Source organism: Salmo salar, chromosome 07 (assembly GCF_965601325.2).
Source record: "Salmo salar chromosome 07, fSalSal1, whole genome shotgun sequence".
Classification (NCBI taxonomy): domain Eukaryota; kingdom Metazoa; phylum Chordata; class Actinopteri; order Salmoniformes; family Salmonidae; genus Salmo; species Salmo salar.
The window spans coordinates 18061243-18076069 of NC_138297.1; the positions used below are offsets into that span (position 1 = coordinate 18061243).

The following is a 14827-nucleotide window of genomic DNA, read 5'->3' on the forward strand; positions in this document are numbered from 1 at the left end:
ATCAGCTGACTGGATTTGGGAGAAGGAGAAATGGGGAAGGCTTGGGCGAGTAGCTGTGGGGGGTGCAGTGCTGTTGACCGCGGTAGGGGTAGCCAGGTGGAAAGCATGACCAGCCGTAGAAAAATGCTTATTGAAATTCTCAATTATAGTGGATTTATCGGTGGTGACAGAGTTTCCTATCCTCAGTGCAGTGGGCAGCTGAGAGGAGGTGTTCTTATTCTCCATGGACTTTACAGTGTCCCAGAACTTTTTTGAGTTTGTGTTGCAGGAAACAAATTTCTGCCTGAAAAAGCTAGCCTTGGCTTTTCTAACTGCCTGTTTATATTGGTTTCTAACTTCCCTGAAAAGTTGCATATCACGGGGGCTGTTCAATGCTAATGCGTTGTGACTAAGCATGATGGAATGTTCATGTCTTAATTAACTCAGGAACCCCACCTGTGTGGAAGCACCTGCTTTCAATAAACTTTGTATCCCACATTTACTCAAGTGTTTCCATTATTTTTGCAGTTACCTGTAAGGAGCCATTTAAGTACTTCTTCCATGGGGAAACTCACTCCCATCACAGTTAAATAGTGAAACAGGGACATCTTGTGGACAATGAGGAGAAGAACAGAAAAGGCTGTTTGGAACTGAACTTTCTCTGGATGTGGATTTATGACAATGACATCATTGAGGTATAAGCTAACAGGTGGCCTTTTCATGCTCAATTCACAGCCAATTGAGCAGTGAAATGGCTGTTGTGTCAGAGTGAATGGTCTGTCCACCCTCTCAGTGCCTAGCAACTCAACTCCTGCAACAGTTTTATCACTTCCTGTAGAATGTAGTTGAACATAAAGCAAACAGAAACACAAAACCAGATGCTAAACAGAAGGGAGCATGCAAATGTATTTTTGTTGCGTTGCACAATGTAAATATAGGAGCTATATTAACTTTGGGTTAGGGTTACACCCTGGAAAAATTTACTCTGGGCTCCCGAGTGGCACAGTGGTCTAAGACACTGCACCTCAGTGCTAGAAGAGTCACTACAGACCCTGGTTCAATTCTAGACTGTATGACAACTGGCTGTTATTGGGTGTCCCATAGTGTGGTGCATAATTGGCCCAGTGTTGTTAGGGCTGGGCTGTTGTTGTACATAAGAATTTGTTCTTAACTTACTTGCCTAGTTAAATAAAGGATAGATACATTCATTAAACACATACAAGCATTGACACAACAGCATTCCCTCTTCTTATCTCACCTTGGTATTGGCATCTTTCCTGGGATTTCCATTCAGCAGCTCTCCAGATTCTACTCTCCAGAGTCGTTTGGCCCACTCCTCCCTCTGGGGCAGCAGCATCATGGTCTCTGCTGCCAGGTACCTGTCTGGTGGGATCTGGCTCATGGGGGGTGGCAGAGCGTTGGTGCTACCCACCGTGGCTGGTCCTGACCAGCTGTTAGTGGCCGGTGTTGCCTGGGATTCGGGCTCTCCACCTCGGCCCTTAGGCCATCTCTGCTTAACACTCATAGAGAACCAACGCTGACTGCTTCTGAAGGAGCCTCCTCCTGTTAGGTTCTGTTTCTGGTTCTTAGCCAGAAGGTACGGTGGTGGCGGGGGCTTGAACTGAAACTCCAGCCTGGGAGGAGGGCCACCGGATGGGCCTGTTAACGACGCCGGGCCAGGTAGAGATTCGGAAAGGGAATTTGTGCTGCCTGGATTAGGATGGCCGTTTAGTTTTAGGCAGCCATTTTGATTAGCTACTATTTGGGTGAGGTCTCCTTCAGCCTGGGGGTAATCCTCCCATGGACAGCTGGGGAGCTGGCCCCCAGGGTCGTTTCCGCGGGCGATGGGGAAATCCCTGTCCGCTCTTTCCTCAGGGGGGGAGGTGTTTCCAATCCCGCTGTCTCCGTTGCTGCTGGCGCTGCCATTCTTACCGGTGCTGCTGCGATTCTGTTGCGTGTGGAGGTGGTGGGCTGAGTCTCTGTCCAGCCTGGTTCTAAGCCTCTCCACTGCCTCCCCCATGTCACAGTATAAGACAGATACAAACTGGAGGACAGAGGGGGGAGTGAGGGGGAACTCCAGGCAGCCCTGGGTGTCTGGGTCGGGGGTGCAGTCGAAGCCGAAGCGCCCTGTGATGCCCAGGTGGTCACTGTGGTGGCACAGCTCGGGGTCGATGAAGAAGACGTGGCAGGAGGTACTCAGGGGACCGTTCTGGCCAACGTGGCCGCCAGAGATGTGTGCAGTGGTGACCAGACAAAAAAAGCGCCTGTCCTCGGAACACACCACGCCCAGGACAAGGTTCTCGGAGGGGAAGGCGGCCAGGACGGCTCCTGTGTCATCACAGAGGCGGACGCAGTCGAACATGATCTTCATCATCACCAGCGTGTGGGTCTCCTGCTCTGTGCCCAGATGTCTGATACACCCACGGATCACCTGTAGGCAGTCGTCCTCTGAGCCACGTCTGGACAAGGCCAAGATCAGTTCAGTAGAGCCCAAGTAGCCCACCACCATGGCTGTGTTCAAAATACTCCAGTCTCGATTCACATCATCCTCATGCTCGTTGAAAACAGAGTCGCCGTCTGCCACTCGGGCGGTTTCCTCCTCAGACAGGAAGACAGGCTGGGTTTTGGAGTTCGAAGGCTGGATCCAGTGGGACATGTCAGGTTCTGACACAGGTCTTGGTTTAGCTGGGGTGGCATTTACGGAATTAGATGACGAGTTGCCAGAGTGGTCCGAAACAGTGCGAAAAACTCCCCCCTTCTGAAAAAGCCCCTTTCCCTCTGTTCTAGAAATCCTTAATTCCTCATCGCTGGAGGATAGGTCCACCGAGGGCCCACTCCCGACAAGCACCACCAACCGTAAGGGGCCTTTACAGGTGCCAATCAACTGCACCACAGCCTCATGGGATGCCTTTGCCACATCAGTTCCGTTGACGCTCACTATACGATCCCCCTGCTTCAGTCCCACATGGTCTGCAGGGCTGCCCTCCAATATACCACTCAAGAGGCACGGGCCTTGTCCCGATAAGGTAAACCCGTATCCTACACGTCCTCGAACAACCTCAACCCGTCTGACTTCATGAGGAGAGGTCAAATCCAGACGCCTCCGCGCCCCTTCAGCCTGTCCCGGCATCCTCATCCTGAATATGGCCGTTTTTAGAGGCAGAGCGTTTGAACCGAATGTCACTCTGGAGTGATATCTTTTAAGTGCCAACACTGAAGTGTAAACACTAAAAGTAGACAAGAGAGAAAGATTTAAGCTGAGTGAGATACGGTGTATAAAATAATGATTAGGTATAGGCCTACTGTAACATTATTTTTAACAACTGAAACTGTAACACTTATCATGTGATATCATTATGGTACACAACATATTGTTATACAATGTATAAACGAAATAATAATGGTGTGATACAATGTATTGTGCACAAAATCCATAAAATATATTTCTCCTTTATTTTAGAAACATTCACTGTAAAGAAAATACTGTAAGATTTCATTCTGCAACAATAATGCTGCACACTATAACAATCTCCAATTTTTTTTACGGAAATATACGTATGAGTTGTTATAGTTTAAGCAGACACGTATGGGTTGAAGAGACCATTTAGCCTCGTCCCATGTCAGCGTGCAAATGAACCATCTACTAACCATAGAGTAGACAACGCCAGCTGGCCCCTTTCTCAAGAACGGTTCAATCAATGCACGAGCATTCAAGCGAGACGTTTCTTAATGAAACATGCTCGAGCGCCTTGATTTGGTTTCGTTTGACATCGTTTCTCTACCGCGCTTAGTTAAATGTTTACAAAACAGCAGACTACTTCGGCATTGTCCATCAAAATACAACAAAACAAAAAAATAGCCTTGCTAAACTATTTCCTAGTATTAAATGTAAAGTAGTCTCCCACACGCTCGACGTCTAGATACAATGTTGCCAGTGCTGAGACTGAAATTACCGTTTTAAAGCTTCATGAAGTCAGTTTAAAAGTTGCATACTCCCAACAGTCCAAACTAGTTACAAATCCACACGTCCGTAGTTTCCGTAACATAATTTATATTTTCCAAAGTTTCCCTCCAGTATTATGGTATTCCATATACCACGGATGACAAACTCCACTCGCCTCCATTCACTGTTGGGATTACAAAGCGTCTTTCATAGTAACCATGACATCGTTTTCAGAGCACGTGATTTCTTTCGCCAATCCCCCTGTCTGAGAGCTAAATATTCAAATATTTGCGGTGATCCTATTGGTTCTGATCATCTGAAATTGATAGCCTAAATAAAAACATTGTTGATATTGTTCAGGCCACATTTCAAACACATATCATTACCAACGTGCGCTAATTTACACTTTACTAAGCATGACAAATAACTATGCAGATGTAGCCTAAATGGCTATTAAATGCAACCACCACCACACAATTAATAATGGATATATAACAAGCTAATTAACATGACGGGATGAATTACACGCTCAAGAGGTGATCATTTGTTGCGTCCTGCCAGGAGAGAAAAACAACAACAAAAAAACAGGAATTATGGCTAAAATGCTGCAAGGTCGCAAGGGGAGTGAGTCACATGGTCCTATTGCACGCCACAGTCAAATAGACACAGTGAGTCAGTCAATGGAAACAGTGAAAGCCAAGAAATGGTATGTATGTTTAGGCCTACTAAAACCCGGGACAAAAAACCTTAGGCCTTGTAAGATAGTGAAGTGATAGTCATTTGAATCGAATAAGCAGGCTATTGATATTTTTTTGTATATTTTTCTGTATATTATTTAGCTGTTTTCACAAATGTAAAATGCAAAGCCTATATGTGGCAAAACTACATTCAACTCCCTTCTTTAATCCCATGGTTTCACATAAGAGAGCACTTCAAGACAATGCGGTTTTAAGTGAGTTAATGGAACTGTCTTCTCAAATTATCCACAACACTAACCATTTCCTTGATTTGTCTAATTAGGATGTCTTGCACTTTCAATCGCTCAATGTGATCCAAAAAAATGGTTTTAACAACATATATTGTATATCCCTTTCCTCTGAATGAGGACTTTTTCAGTCAAGGCACTAGCTGCCATATCAGATATATCACATACAGATACACTACCGTTCAAAGGTTTGGGGTCACTTAGAAATGTCCTTGTTTTTGAAAGACAAGCAAATTTTTTGTAGGTTAAAATAACATAAAATCGATCAGAAATACAGTGTAGGCATTGTTAATGTTGTAAATGACTATTGTAGCTGGAAATGGCTGGTTATTAATGGTATATCTACATAGGCGTACAGAGGCCCATTGTCAGTAACCATCACTCCTGTGTTCCAATGGCACGTTTTGTTAGCTAATCCAAGTTTATCATTTTAAAAGGCTAATTGATCATTAGAAAACCCTTTGCAATTATGTCAGCACAGTTGAAAACGGTGGTGCTGATTAAAGAAGCAATTAAACTGGCCTTCTTTAGACTAGTATTTGGAGCATCATCATTTGTGGGTTCGATTACAGGCTCAAAATGGCCAGAAACAAATGTCTTTCTTTTGAAACTCGTCAGTCTATTCTTGTTCTCAGAAATGAAGGCTATTCCATGCAAGAAATTGCCAAAAAACTGAAGATCTCGTACAACGCTGTGTACTACTCCCTTCACAGAACAGAGCAAACTGGATATAACCAGAATAGAAAGAGGAGTGGGAGGCCCCGGTGCACAACTGAGCAAGAGGACAAGTACATTAGAGTGTCTAGTTTGAGAAACAGATGCCTCACAAGTCCTCAACTGGCAGCTTAATTAAATAGTACACGCAAAACACTAGTCTCAACGTCAACAGTGAAGAGGTGACTCCGGGATTCTGGCCTTCTAGGCAGAGTTGCAAAGAAAAAGCCATATCTCAGACTGGCCAATAAAAAGAGAAGATTAAGATGGGCAAAAGAACAGACACTGGACAGAGGAAGATTGGAAAAAAGTGTTATGGACAGACTAATCTAAGTTTGAGGTGTTTGGATCACAAAGAAGAACATTCGTGAGACAGACAAAATGAAAAGATGCTGGAGGAGTGCTTGACGCCATCTGTCAAGCATGATGAAGGCAATGTGATGGTCTGGGGGTGCTTTGGTGGTGGTAAAGTGGGAGATTTGTACAGGGTAAAAGGGATCTTGAAGAAGGAAGGCTATCACTCCATTTTGCAACGCCATGCCATACCCTATGGACGGCGCTTAATTGGAGCCAATTTCCTCCTACAACAGGACAATGACCCAAAGCACAGCTCCAAACTATGCAATAACTATTTAGGGAAGAAGCAGTCAGCTGGTATTCTGTCTATAATGGAGTGGCCAGCACAGTCACCGGATCTCAACCCTATTGAGCTGTTGTGGGAGCAGCTTGACTCTATGGTACGTAAGAAGTGCCCATCAAGCCAATCCAACTTGTAGGAGGTGCTTCAGAAAGCATTGGGTGAAATCTCTTCAGATTACATCAACAAATTGACAACTAGAATGCCAACTGTCTGCAAGGCTGTAATTGCTGCAAATGGAGGATTCTTTGACGAAAGCAAAGTTTAAAGGACATAATTATTATTTCAATTAAAAATTATTATTTATTATCTTATCAACGTCTTGACTATATTTCCTATTCATTTTGCAACTCATTTCATGCATGTTTTCATGGAAAACAAGGACATTTCTAAGTGACCCCAAACTTCTTAATTTGAGCCAGTTTGCTACTGCAGGAAAATAATCCAGCAGCAATAGAAAATGTGAATGATGTGGATTATATTTCATGAATTTTTTTTAAAGGGTTGATACATTTTTCGTAAGGGAAAATCAAGTCTGCAATTTGAAAGTGGAAATTCAGAAGCCTTTTTAAACCTCAAATACACTACAAGTAAAAAATGTCCTGCATCGCAAAGAAGTTCTCAGGGTGATCAAATTAAGATCCTACATCTGTAGTATGTTTTGTTACACATTATACAGTACCCGTCAAAAGTTTAGACACACCTTCTCATTACATGGTTTTTCTTTATTTTTACTATTTTCTACATTGTAGAATAATAGTGAAGACATCAAAACTGTGAAATAACACATATGGAATCATGTAGTAACCAAAAAAGTGTTAAAAAAATCTAAATATTTTTTATAACAGAGATTCTTCAAAGTAGCTACCCTTTGACTTGATGACAGCTTTGCACACTCTTGGCATTCTCTCAAGCCTACTTCATGGGGTAGTCACTTGGAATGCATTTCTGTTAACAGGTGTGCCTTGTTAAAAGTTAATTTGTGAAATTTCTTTACTTCTTAATGCGTTTGAGCCAATCAGTTGTGTTGTGACAAGGTAGTTGTGGTATACCGAAGATAGTCCAATTTGGTAAAAGACCAAGTCCATATTATTGCAAGAACCGCTCAAATAAGCAAAGAGAAACGACATCATTACTTTAAAACATGAAGGTCAGTCAATCCGGTCAGTCAATTTTGCAGTTGCAAAAACCATCAAGCGCTCTGATGAAACTGGCTCTCATGAGGACCGCCACAGAAAAGGAAGACCCAGAGTTACCTCTACGGCAGAGGATAAGTTCAACAGAGTTACCAGCCTCAGAAATTGCAGCCCAAATAAATGCTTCACAGAGTTCAAGTAACAGACACATGTCAACATCTACTCCAAATTTGCGATTTTTGGTTCCAACCGCCGTGTCTTTGTGAGACGTAGAGTAGATGATCGGATGATCATGGTTGCTACCATGCTGTGTTTTCATGTGTTGCTGCCATGCTCGTGTGTTGACCTTAGGTCTCTCTTTATGTCGTGTTGTGGTGCCTCTCTTGTCGTGATGTGTTTTGTCCCCGCAGGAGGCCTTTGCCTTCTGGTAGGCCGTCATTGTAAATAAGAATTTGTTCTTAACTGACTTGCCTAGTTAAATAAAGGTTCAATAATAATATATATATTTTTTTTATCTCTGCATGTGTGGTTCCCACCGTGAAGCATGGAAGAAGAGGTGTGATGGTGTGGGGGTGCTTTACTGGTGACACTGTCTGTGATTTATTTAGAATTCAAGGCACACTTAACCAGCATGACTACCACAGCATTCTGTAGCGATACGCCATCCCATCTGGTTTGAGGTTAGTGGCACTGTCATTTATTTTTCATCAGGACATTAACTCAACACACCTCCAGAATGTTACTGTCAGACCAGGTGTTGTATGTGGAGGATGAGGGCTACAGTTGATATCTCAGATAGGGGGGAGTGAGGCCTAAGAGGGTTTTATAAATAAGCATCAACCAGTGGGACTTGTGACGGGTATACAGCGCTGACCAGTTTACAGAAGAGTATAGAGTGCAGTAACGTGCCCTATAAGGAGCATTGATTGCAAATCTAATAACCGAATGGTAAAGAATATCTAGCCGCTCGAGAGCACCCTTACCGGCCAATCTATAAATTACGTCTCCGTAATCTAGCATGGGTAGGATGGTCATCTGAATCAGGCTTAGTTTGGCAGCTGGCGTGAAAGAGGAGCGATTACAACAGAGAAAACCAAGTCTAGATTTAACTTTAGCCTGCAGCTTTGATATGTGCTGAGAGAAGGACAGTGTATCATCTAGCCATACTCCCAAGTACTTGTATGAGGTGACTATCTCAAGCTCTAAACTCTCAGAGGTAGTAATCACACCTGTGGGGAAAGGGGCATTGGTCTTACCAAACCCCATGACCTTTGTTTTGGAGGTGTTCAGAACAAGGTTAAGGGCAGAGAAAGCTTGTTGGACACTAAGAAAACTTTGTTGTAGAGCGTTTAACATAAAATCCGGGGAGGGGCCAGCTGAGCTATGTTGTTGATGTAAATTGAGAAGAGTGTGGGGCCTAGGATTGAGCCTTGGGGTACACCCTTGGTGACAGGCAGTGGCTGAGACAGCAGATTTTCTGGCTGGCTACTTTGAAGAATCTAAAATATAAAATATATTTTGATTAGTTTAACACTTTTTTGGTAGAAAATAGTAAAAATAAAGAAAAACCCTTGAATGAGCAGGTGTGCGCAGATTTTTGACTGGTACTGTACGTTATCATTTAATATGCTGTGTTATTGTATGTAGATCATATTACATTACAGTACACACAAAGTGTGAATGCTGACTTTATGTCGGCTACATTATGACAATATTTAGGATGAAAGGGAGACAAGATTGTACCAGGAATAGTTGAAAGACAGACAAAAAATGACAACAGAACATACGTTTTTATTTCAGTCATACATTTCAAACAAGTAGGCTATGCTAGTTGGAAGATGCATACACCATAGCAGGACACACATTAGAAAATAAGTGATACAACACCAAATGCCCATGCCTTTTGTCATTAAGATATAGAATTTGTGGACAAATGTTGTCTTTTGTCAATGTGAATAAGCACAGTATTTTCCTAGCTTGTAGATATCTCTCAAATCGGTCAATGAATGGTGGAACTTGTCTTAAAGCAGCCTCAGCCATACACCTCTGAACCCTCACCCCTGACCTCTCACTCTCTCGCAGCAACCACTAGATGGCCATGCTAGAAAGGATGAAACAGGCCTCTCAGCACTGATGAGCAAGTTGCTTTTTTCCTCTCTCTGCCAGTGAGCATTCAGGTCAGGGGTAAGGTTAGGGTGAGATTGACATTATTTACTCTCAATCAGTTGTTAAAAAGTGTCATACACCAGGTGAAGCATAGCCATATTATAGCATAAAACACATAGCCATATTATAGCATATAACACATAGCCATATTATAGCATATAACACATAGCCATGTAGCATATAACACATAGCCATGTAGTATTTAACACATAGCCATGTAGCATATGGCATTTATTTTCTAGCATAGCCATATAGTGAGCACCACCGGGACGCAATTTCGATACAGCTACGACTTCTCGTAGCAGGTTAGGAGAACTTACGCAGCAGGTTAGGAGAATTAATGTAGCAGGTTAGGAGAATTAGGTTAAGGTTAGGGAAAGGGTTAGGTTTAGGTTTAGGGTTAGCAAAAATGCTCACCTAACCTGCTACGAAAAGTCCCTTGTATCGAAGTGGCATGTTTTTAGGGAGTCCTGACCACCATCACCACCCTCCTTGGACCCCTCACTCTGGACCCTTCATCCCTGGCCTGGCTCTTTGACCCCAGGCTGGGCAGCAGCGCCCCAGGCTGTCGTGGGGGCAGTCAGTGGCTGGATCATCTTCTCCAGCAGGTTCATCATGCGCTCCTGGAGCTGCAGGCTCTGCACCTGGAGGAAGTTCTGCTGGTGCATGACGCGGCGCACCTCGCGGCACGTCTCCTCCACTGCCCGGCTCACCTTTCGCTGCTCCTGCAGCATGGCCTCCATCACCTTCAGCTTCCGCCGCTTCAGAGACAGGTGCTGGTGCACCTTCTTTCTCTTGGCCGGCGCCGGGTGGGAACTGGACAGAAAAGGGTTTTGTTAATCAAAGCAATGGTAATGACATCATTTATAGAGAGAGTTATACAAGCATTCAAGAGTTCTGTAAGGAGGGCCCTTTTCGATCAAACTTGGTAAAGCGGTTTCTGGGATAAGCCGAGAACTACAAAATAATGTGAAATTAAAGTAAACTCACTGTATGCTAATTACTCACATGCTAATTAACTATCATCACAATACATTGTGATGTTTATCACTTAGAGAGCCTTGTGGAGACTATCAGTTCGTACCAATGACAATAGATGACCCCTCTCAGCAAGGGTGGGCAGTTTAGCTCAATACCTCAGCTTGATACCCCCCCCCCCCCCCCCCTCTCTCTCTCTCTCTCTCTCTCTCGCTTTCTCTCTCTCAGGGGGTGTCCTCTCTCTCTCTTTCTCTCTCTCTGTTTCCTCATTTGAAGCCCAATATGTAACCATGGCCTTACTCAGGACAGGGAAGCCCAGAGTGCAGGCTGCCAGAGCTCTCCCATCCATCCAGGTCCTCCCTCATCTCCATCTCGTCCGAGGAGCCTGTGTACTCCGGAAGGAAGCCCATGGGGAGGCCCTCCGCATGGGACATCGAGGCCTCTGTGGAGGTGGAGGGGCCAGGAGACTGGAGCTCAAACGGGTTCATACTCCCATTATCATCAGTCTTGGTGAGGAGCTTCTCTATTGCTTTGTAGTACGGCCAGTCGGGTGTCCCACCGCTCCCATTGGTTGTGCACTTCATTTTCCTGTCAAATAAGGAGTTAAGGATGGTATATATTAGTTTGGGTAAAGTAGGGGACATAAGAAGTCTGGGTTTCTAAGTATCATAGCAGCCCGTATTGAGTTCTAGTTATGCAGGATGCTCTGACACCTGTGGAGTTCCATTCCAACGTAGCCTACTTCAGTTCTTTCTGGATATTAAAGTGCATTCATACAATACAAGATTTTTATGGATTTATGTTGCCACCTTTTTCAACCCCCCCCCCCCCCCCCCCCAAAAAAAAGCAAAGGTATTTCTTACACTTGCCTGTACTGGAAAGACATGTTGGTGATTTTCATCTTTATCTCCTCCCGATGGCGTTGTTCTCCAGTGAGCTCGAAGAACCTCTGGGCCATCTTCTCGTAGATCTTGGCGTTCCTCTTACATTTCTTCAGCTCGGCGACGTTCTGTTCCCATACATACAGAAGCCCCTTCATCTCTGCATCGGTCCAGTTTCGGGCCCTTCTGTGCTTCTCGCTGTGGCCCGGAATGAGGTAACTAAAACTCTCCTCGGCAGCCATTTTGAAAGCCCTCTCAAAAGCACTCTCTTCCTGTTTTGGTTTTGTAAACAAAAATAGGCCCCAAAAACGGTTTAGTTTGAAAGCCCTTCTCTGCTGTCTAGCATTATTTCTTATGCTGTCAGTGGAATGTGGTTGCAAACAGTCACACACCGCTCTGCCTGTGCTGTGCCCTTCCCCCGAGCTTAGCTGAAAGAGGACTCAAAATGGGGCCTAGGGCAGGAGAGGGATCCGGTTAAAAGCTTTTAAATGGAGGAAATCGTCACTGTGATGTCAAGTTGCCCTAGCAACTAGGAGGAGGCCCCTCTTTCTCCCTCCCTCCCCCTCTCTTAACCACTCCCTCTCTTTCCCTTCCTCTCTCTCGCTCTCTTGCTCCAATGCCACAACAAAAAGCTTTTAGCTGAAAGGCAATGAGGTATACCAGAGATTACAGGAAAAACAGATTTGAAATATGAGCCTTGGGGGAAGGAGGGAGTAGAGCAAAAGAGCAGGTGTCATTTGTTTCCTTGGCAACAGGCCTTTGGACTGGGCTGGCTGCCAAGATGTTACTGCATTTAAATGCTTTTAATAACAGACAGGGACTGGCTTTTTGCAGTCAAAGTGGTGGAAACAGGAGTATATTACTCTTCACCTGAGGAAAAGACACCTACATTTTTTTATCAAAAGCAACATACTTTGGCAGTGTGTGGATACTATTCTCAATGCACAATTAAATGATATGCAAATAATATGAAAGTGCAGGGGAAACAATTGTATTGAAACGGGTATGTATGGGTAGTTGTAGAGTACATTCAGGGGGGAGTCAGTGTATTCTAATCATCCAAGACAATGGGAGTCTTGTCGGTAGGTCAGCTTATGTGTGGACAATTTAACACCCTCCCCCTCCCACACCACCATATGGACCTTGGCCTGTAAGGGTGAGCTCAGCATGTTATCTCTCTCAATTCAATTCAATGGACTTTATTGGCATGGGAAACATGTGTTTACATTGCCAAAGCAATTTGAAATAGATAATAAACGACAGTGAAATAAACAATTAGAAATTAACAGTAAACATTACACTCAAAAAAGTTTCAAAAGAATAGAGACATTTCAAATGTTATAGTATGGCTATGTACAGTGTTGTAACAATGTGCAAAAGGGCAAATAAATCAACATAAATATCGTTTGTATTTACAGGGGTGTTTGTGTTTCACTGGTTCACCCTTTTTTGTGACGACAGATCACAAATCTTGCTGCTGTGATGGCACACTGGTATTTCACCTAATAGAAATGGGAGTTTATAAAAATCTGATTTGTATTCAAATTCTTTGTGGGTCTGTGTAATCTGAGGAAAATATGTGTCTCTAATATGGTCATATATTTGGCAGGAGGTTAGGAAGTGCAGCTAATTATCCAGCTCATTTTGTGGGCAGTGTGCACATAGCCTGTCTTCTCTTGAGAGCCAGGTCTGCCTACGGCGGCCTCTCTATAGCAAGGCTAAGGGAAAGGGAAAGGGGGATACCTAGTCAGTTGTACAACTGAATGCGTTCAACTGAAATGTGTCTTCCGCTTTTAACCCAACCCCTCTGAATCAGAGGCTGCCATAATCGACATCCACGTCTTCGACTCCCAGGGAACAATGGGTTAACTGCCTTGCTCAAGGGCAGAATGACAGATTTTTACCTTGTCAGCTCGGGGATTCGATCCAGCAACCTTTCAGTATGCTCACTGAGTCTGTGCATAGTCAGAGTTGTCCTTAATGTGGGGTCAGTCACAGAGGTCAGGTATTCTGCCACTGTGTACTCTCTGTTTAGGGCCAAAATGCATTCCAGTTTGCTTAGTTTTTTGGTTAATTCTTTCCAATGTGTCAAGTAATTATATTTTAGTTTTCTCATGATTTGTTTGGGTCTAATTTTGTTTCTGTCCTGGGGCTCTGTGTGATTTGTGTTTGTGAACAGAACCCCAGAACCAGCTTGCTGAGGGGACTTTTCTCTGGGTTAATCTTTCTGTAAGTGATGGCTTTGCTATAGAAGGTTTAGAAATTGCTTCCTTTTAGGTGGTTGTAGAATTTAACGGCTCTTTTCTGGATTTTGATCAGTGGGTATCGTCCTAATTCTGCGTTATTTGGTGTTTTACGTTAGATACAGAGGATGTTTTTGCAGAATTCTGCATGCAGTTTGGTGTTTGTCCCATTTTGTGAATTATTGGTTGGTAAGCAGAACCCAGACATCAAAGGGTTCTATAACTGTTTCAAGTATTTTTAGCCAGATCCTAATTGGGATGTTGAATTCTCTCTCTCTCTCTCTCTCTCTCTCTCTCTCTCTCTCTCTCTCTCTCTTCTCTCTTTCTCTCTTTCTCTCTTTCTCTCTCCCTCAATTCATTTCTAAGGGGCTTTATGGGAAACATATGTTTACCTTGCCAAAGCAAGTGAAATAAACAATAAATAAAAGTGAGAAGAAATACATTTAACATCAACAAAAAACCGAGAAAGAGAGAGAGAGAAAGGGAGGGAGAGACATTGTAAATACCACCAAAAATTATCTGTTTATTTACTGTATCTTGCCCCACTATTCGTACTACAACTATTTTCACTTTGCTAAAACACTGATAATATAACACTTGAAATGCTTATCTCTTTTCAACCTTTTTGAGTGCAATGTTTACTGTTCATTTCTAATTGTTTTTTGTTGATGTTAGTTTTAGCAATGTGAAAATAGTTGTAGTACGAATAGTGGGGGAAGATGCAGTAAATAAACAGATAATGTTGGTGGTATTTACAATGTCTCTCCCTCCCTCCCTTTCTCTCTCTCTCTTTCTCTCAGGTTCACTCTCTCTCTCTCACAGATTTAACTTCTTTAGGAAAACAGCCCTAATGTTGTACACAAACATCATTATGTTGTCATCCAGAGTCACATTTATTGATTTCCCGAGCTATAGCACACTGTTTACATACAGGAGGTTTTTGGTCTGAGTTTGGTCTGCTTTTCGTTTTCATTTTTGGCATGGAAAAAATATTGCGATACCGATATCGCCCCGGGCCTACAAAACAAAGTGCACTGATGGATACGAGCCATTATACTGTAGTCAATGGCAGGTTTCAATACTAGTTTCCATTATACTGTAGTCAATGGCAGGTTTCAATACTAGTTTCCATTATACTGTAGTCAATGGCAGGTTTCAATACTAG

The 14827-nt window shown here is 43.4% G+C and overlaps 2 protein-coding genes across 4 annotated transcripts in view; both read right to left on the reverse strand.

Moving 5' to 3' along the window:
- Window positions 1-4131, reverse strand: part of LOC106608656 (regulator of G-protein signaling 12) — an 80462-nt gene extending 76331 nt beyond the window's left edge. Inside the window, exons 1-2 of one of the 2 annotated variants that reach the window (XM_014206742.3) lie at window positions 3933-4131; window positions 1238-3206 (exon numbers count right to left, since the gene is read on the reverse strand). In XM_014206742.3, the coding sequence (XP_014062217.3) occupies window positions 1238-3115 (1878 nt within the window). In that variant the 5' untranslated portion in view covers window positions 3116-3206; window positions 3933-4131. Of the gene's footprint in view, window positions 1-1237; window positions 3207-3627; window positions 3907-3932 lie in introns of those variants that run through there. The other variant, XM_014206743.3, reaches the window with a different exon arrangement.
- A 5034-nt stretch (window positions 4132-9165) lies between these two features.
- On the reverse strand, window positions 9166-12045 carry LOC106608655 (myb/SANT-like DNA-binding domain-containing protein 1). 2 transcript variants are annotated; one of them, XM_014206741.3, is made up of 3 exons: window positions 11408-12045; window positions 10839-11126; window positions 9166-10376 (listed from the first exon to the last, which is right to left on the reverse strand). In XM_014206741.3, exons 1-3 carry the CDS (start codon window positions 11659-11661, stop codon window positions 10076-10078), a joined length of 843 nt encoding a protein of 280 aa, XP_014062216.3. In that variant the 5' UTR covers window positions 11662-12045; the 3' UTR covers window positions 9166-10075. The 2 variants fall into 2 exon arrangements, with proteins under 2 accessions (XP_014062216.3, XP_014062215.3); XM_014206740.3 differs by having other exon boundaries at window positions 11402-12045.
- Between the last annotated feature and the right edge of the window lie 2782 nt (window positions 12046-14827).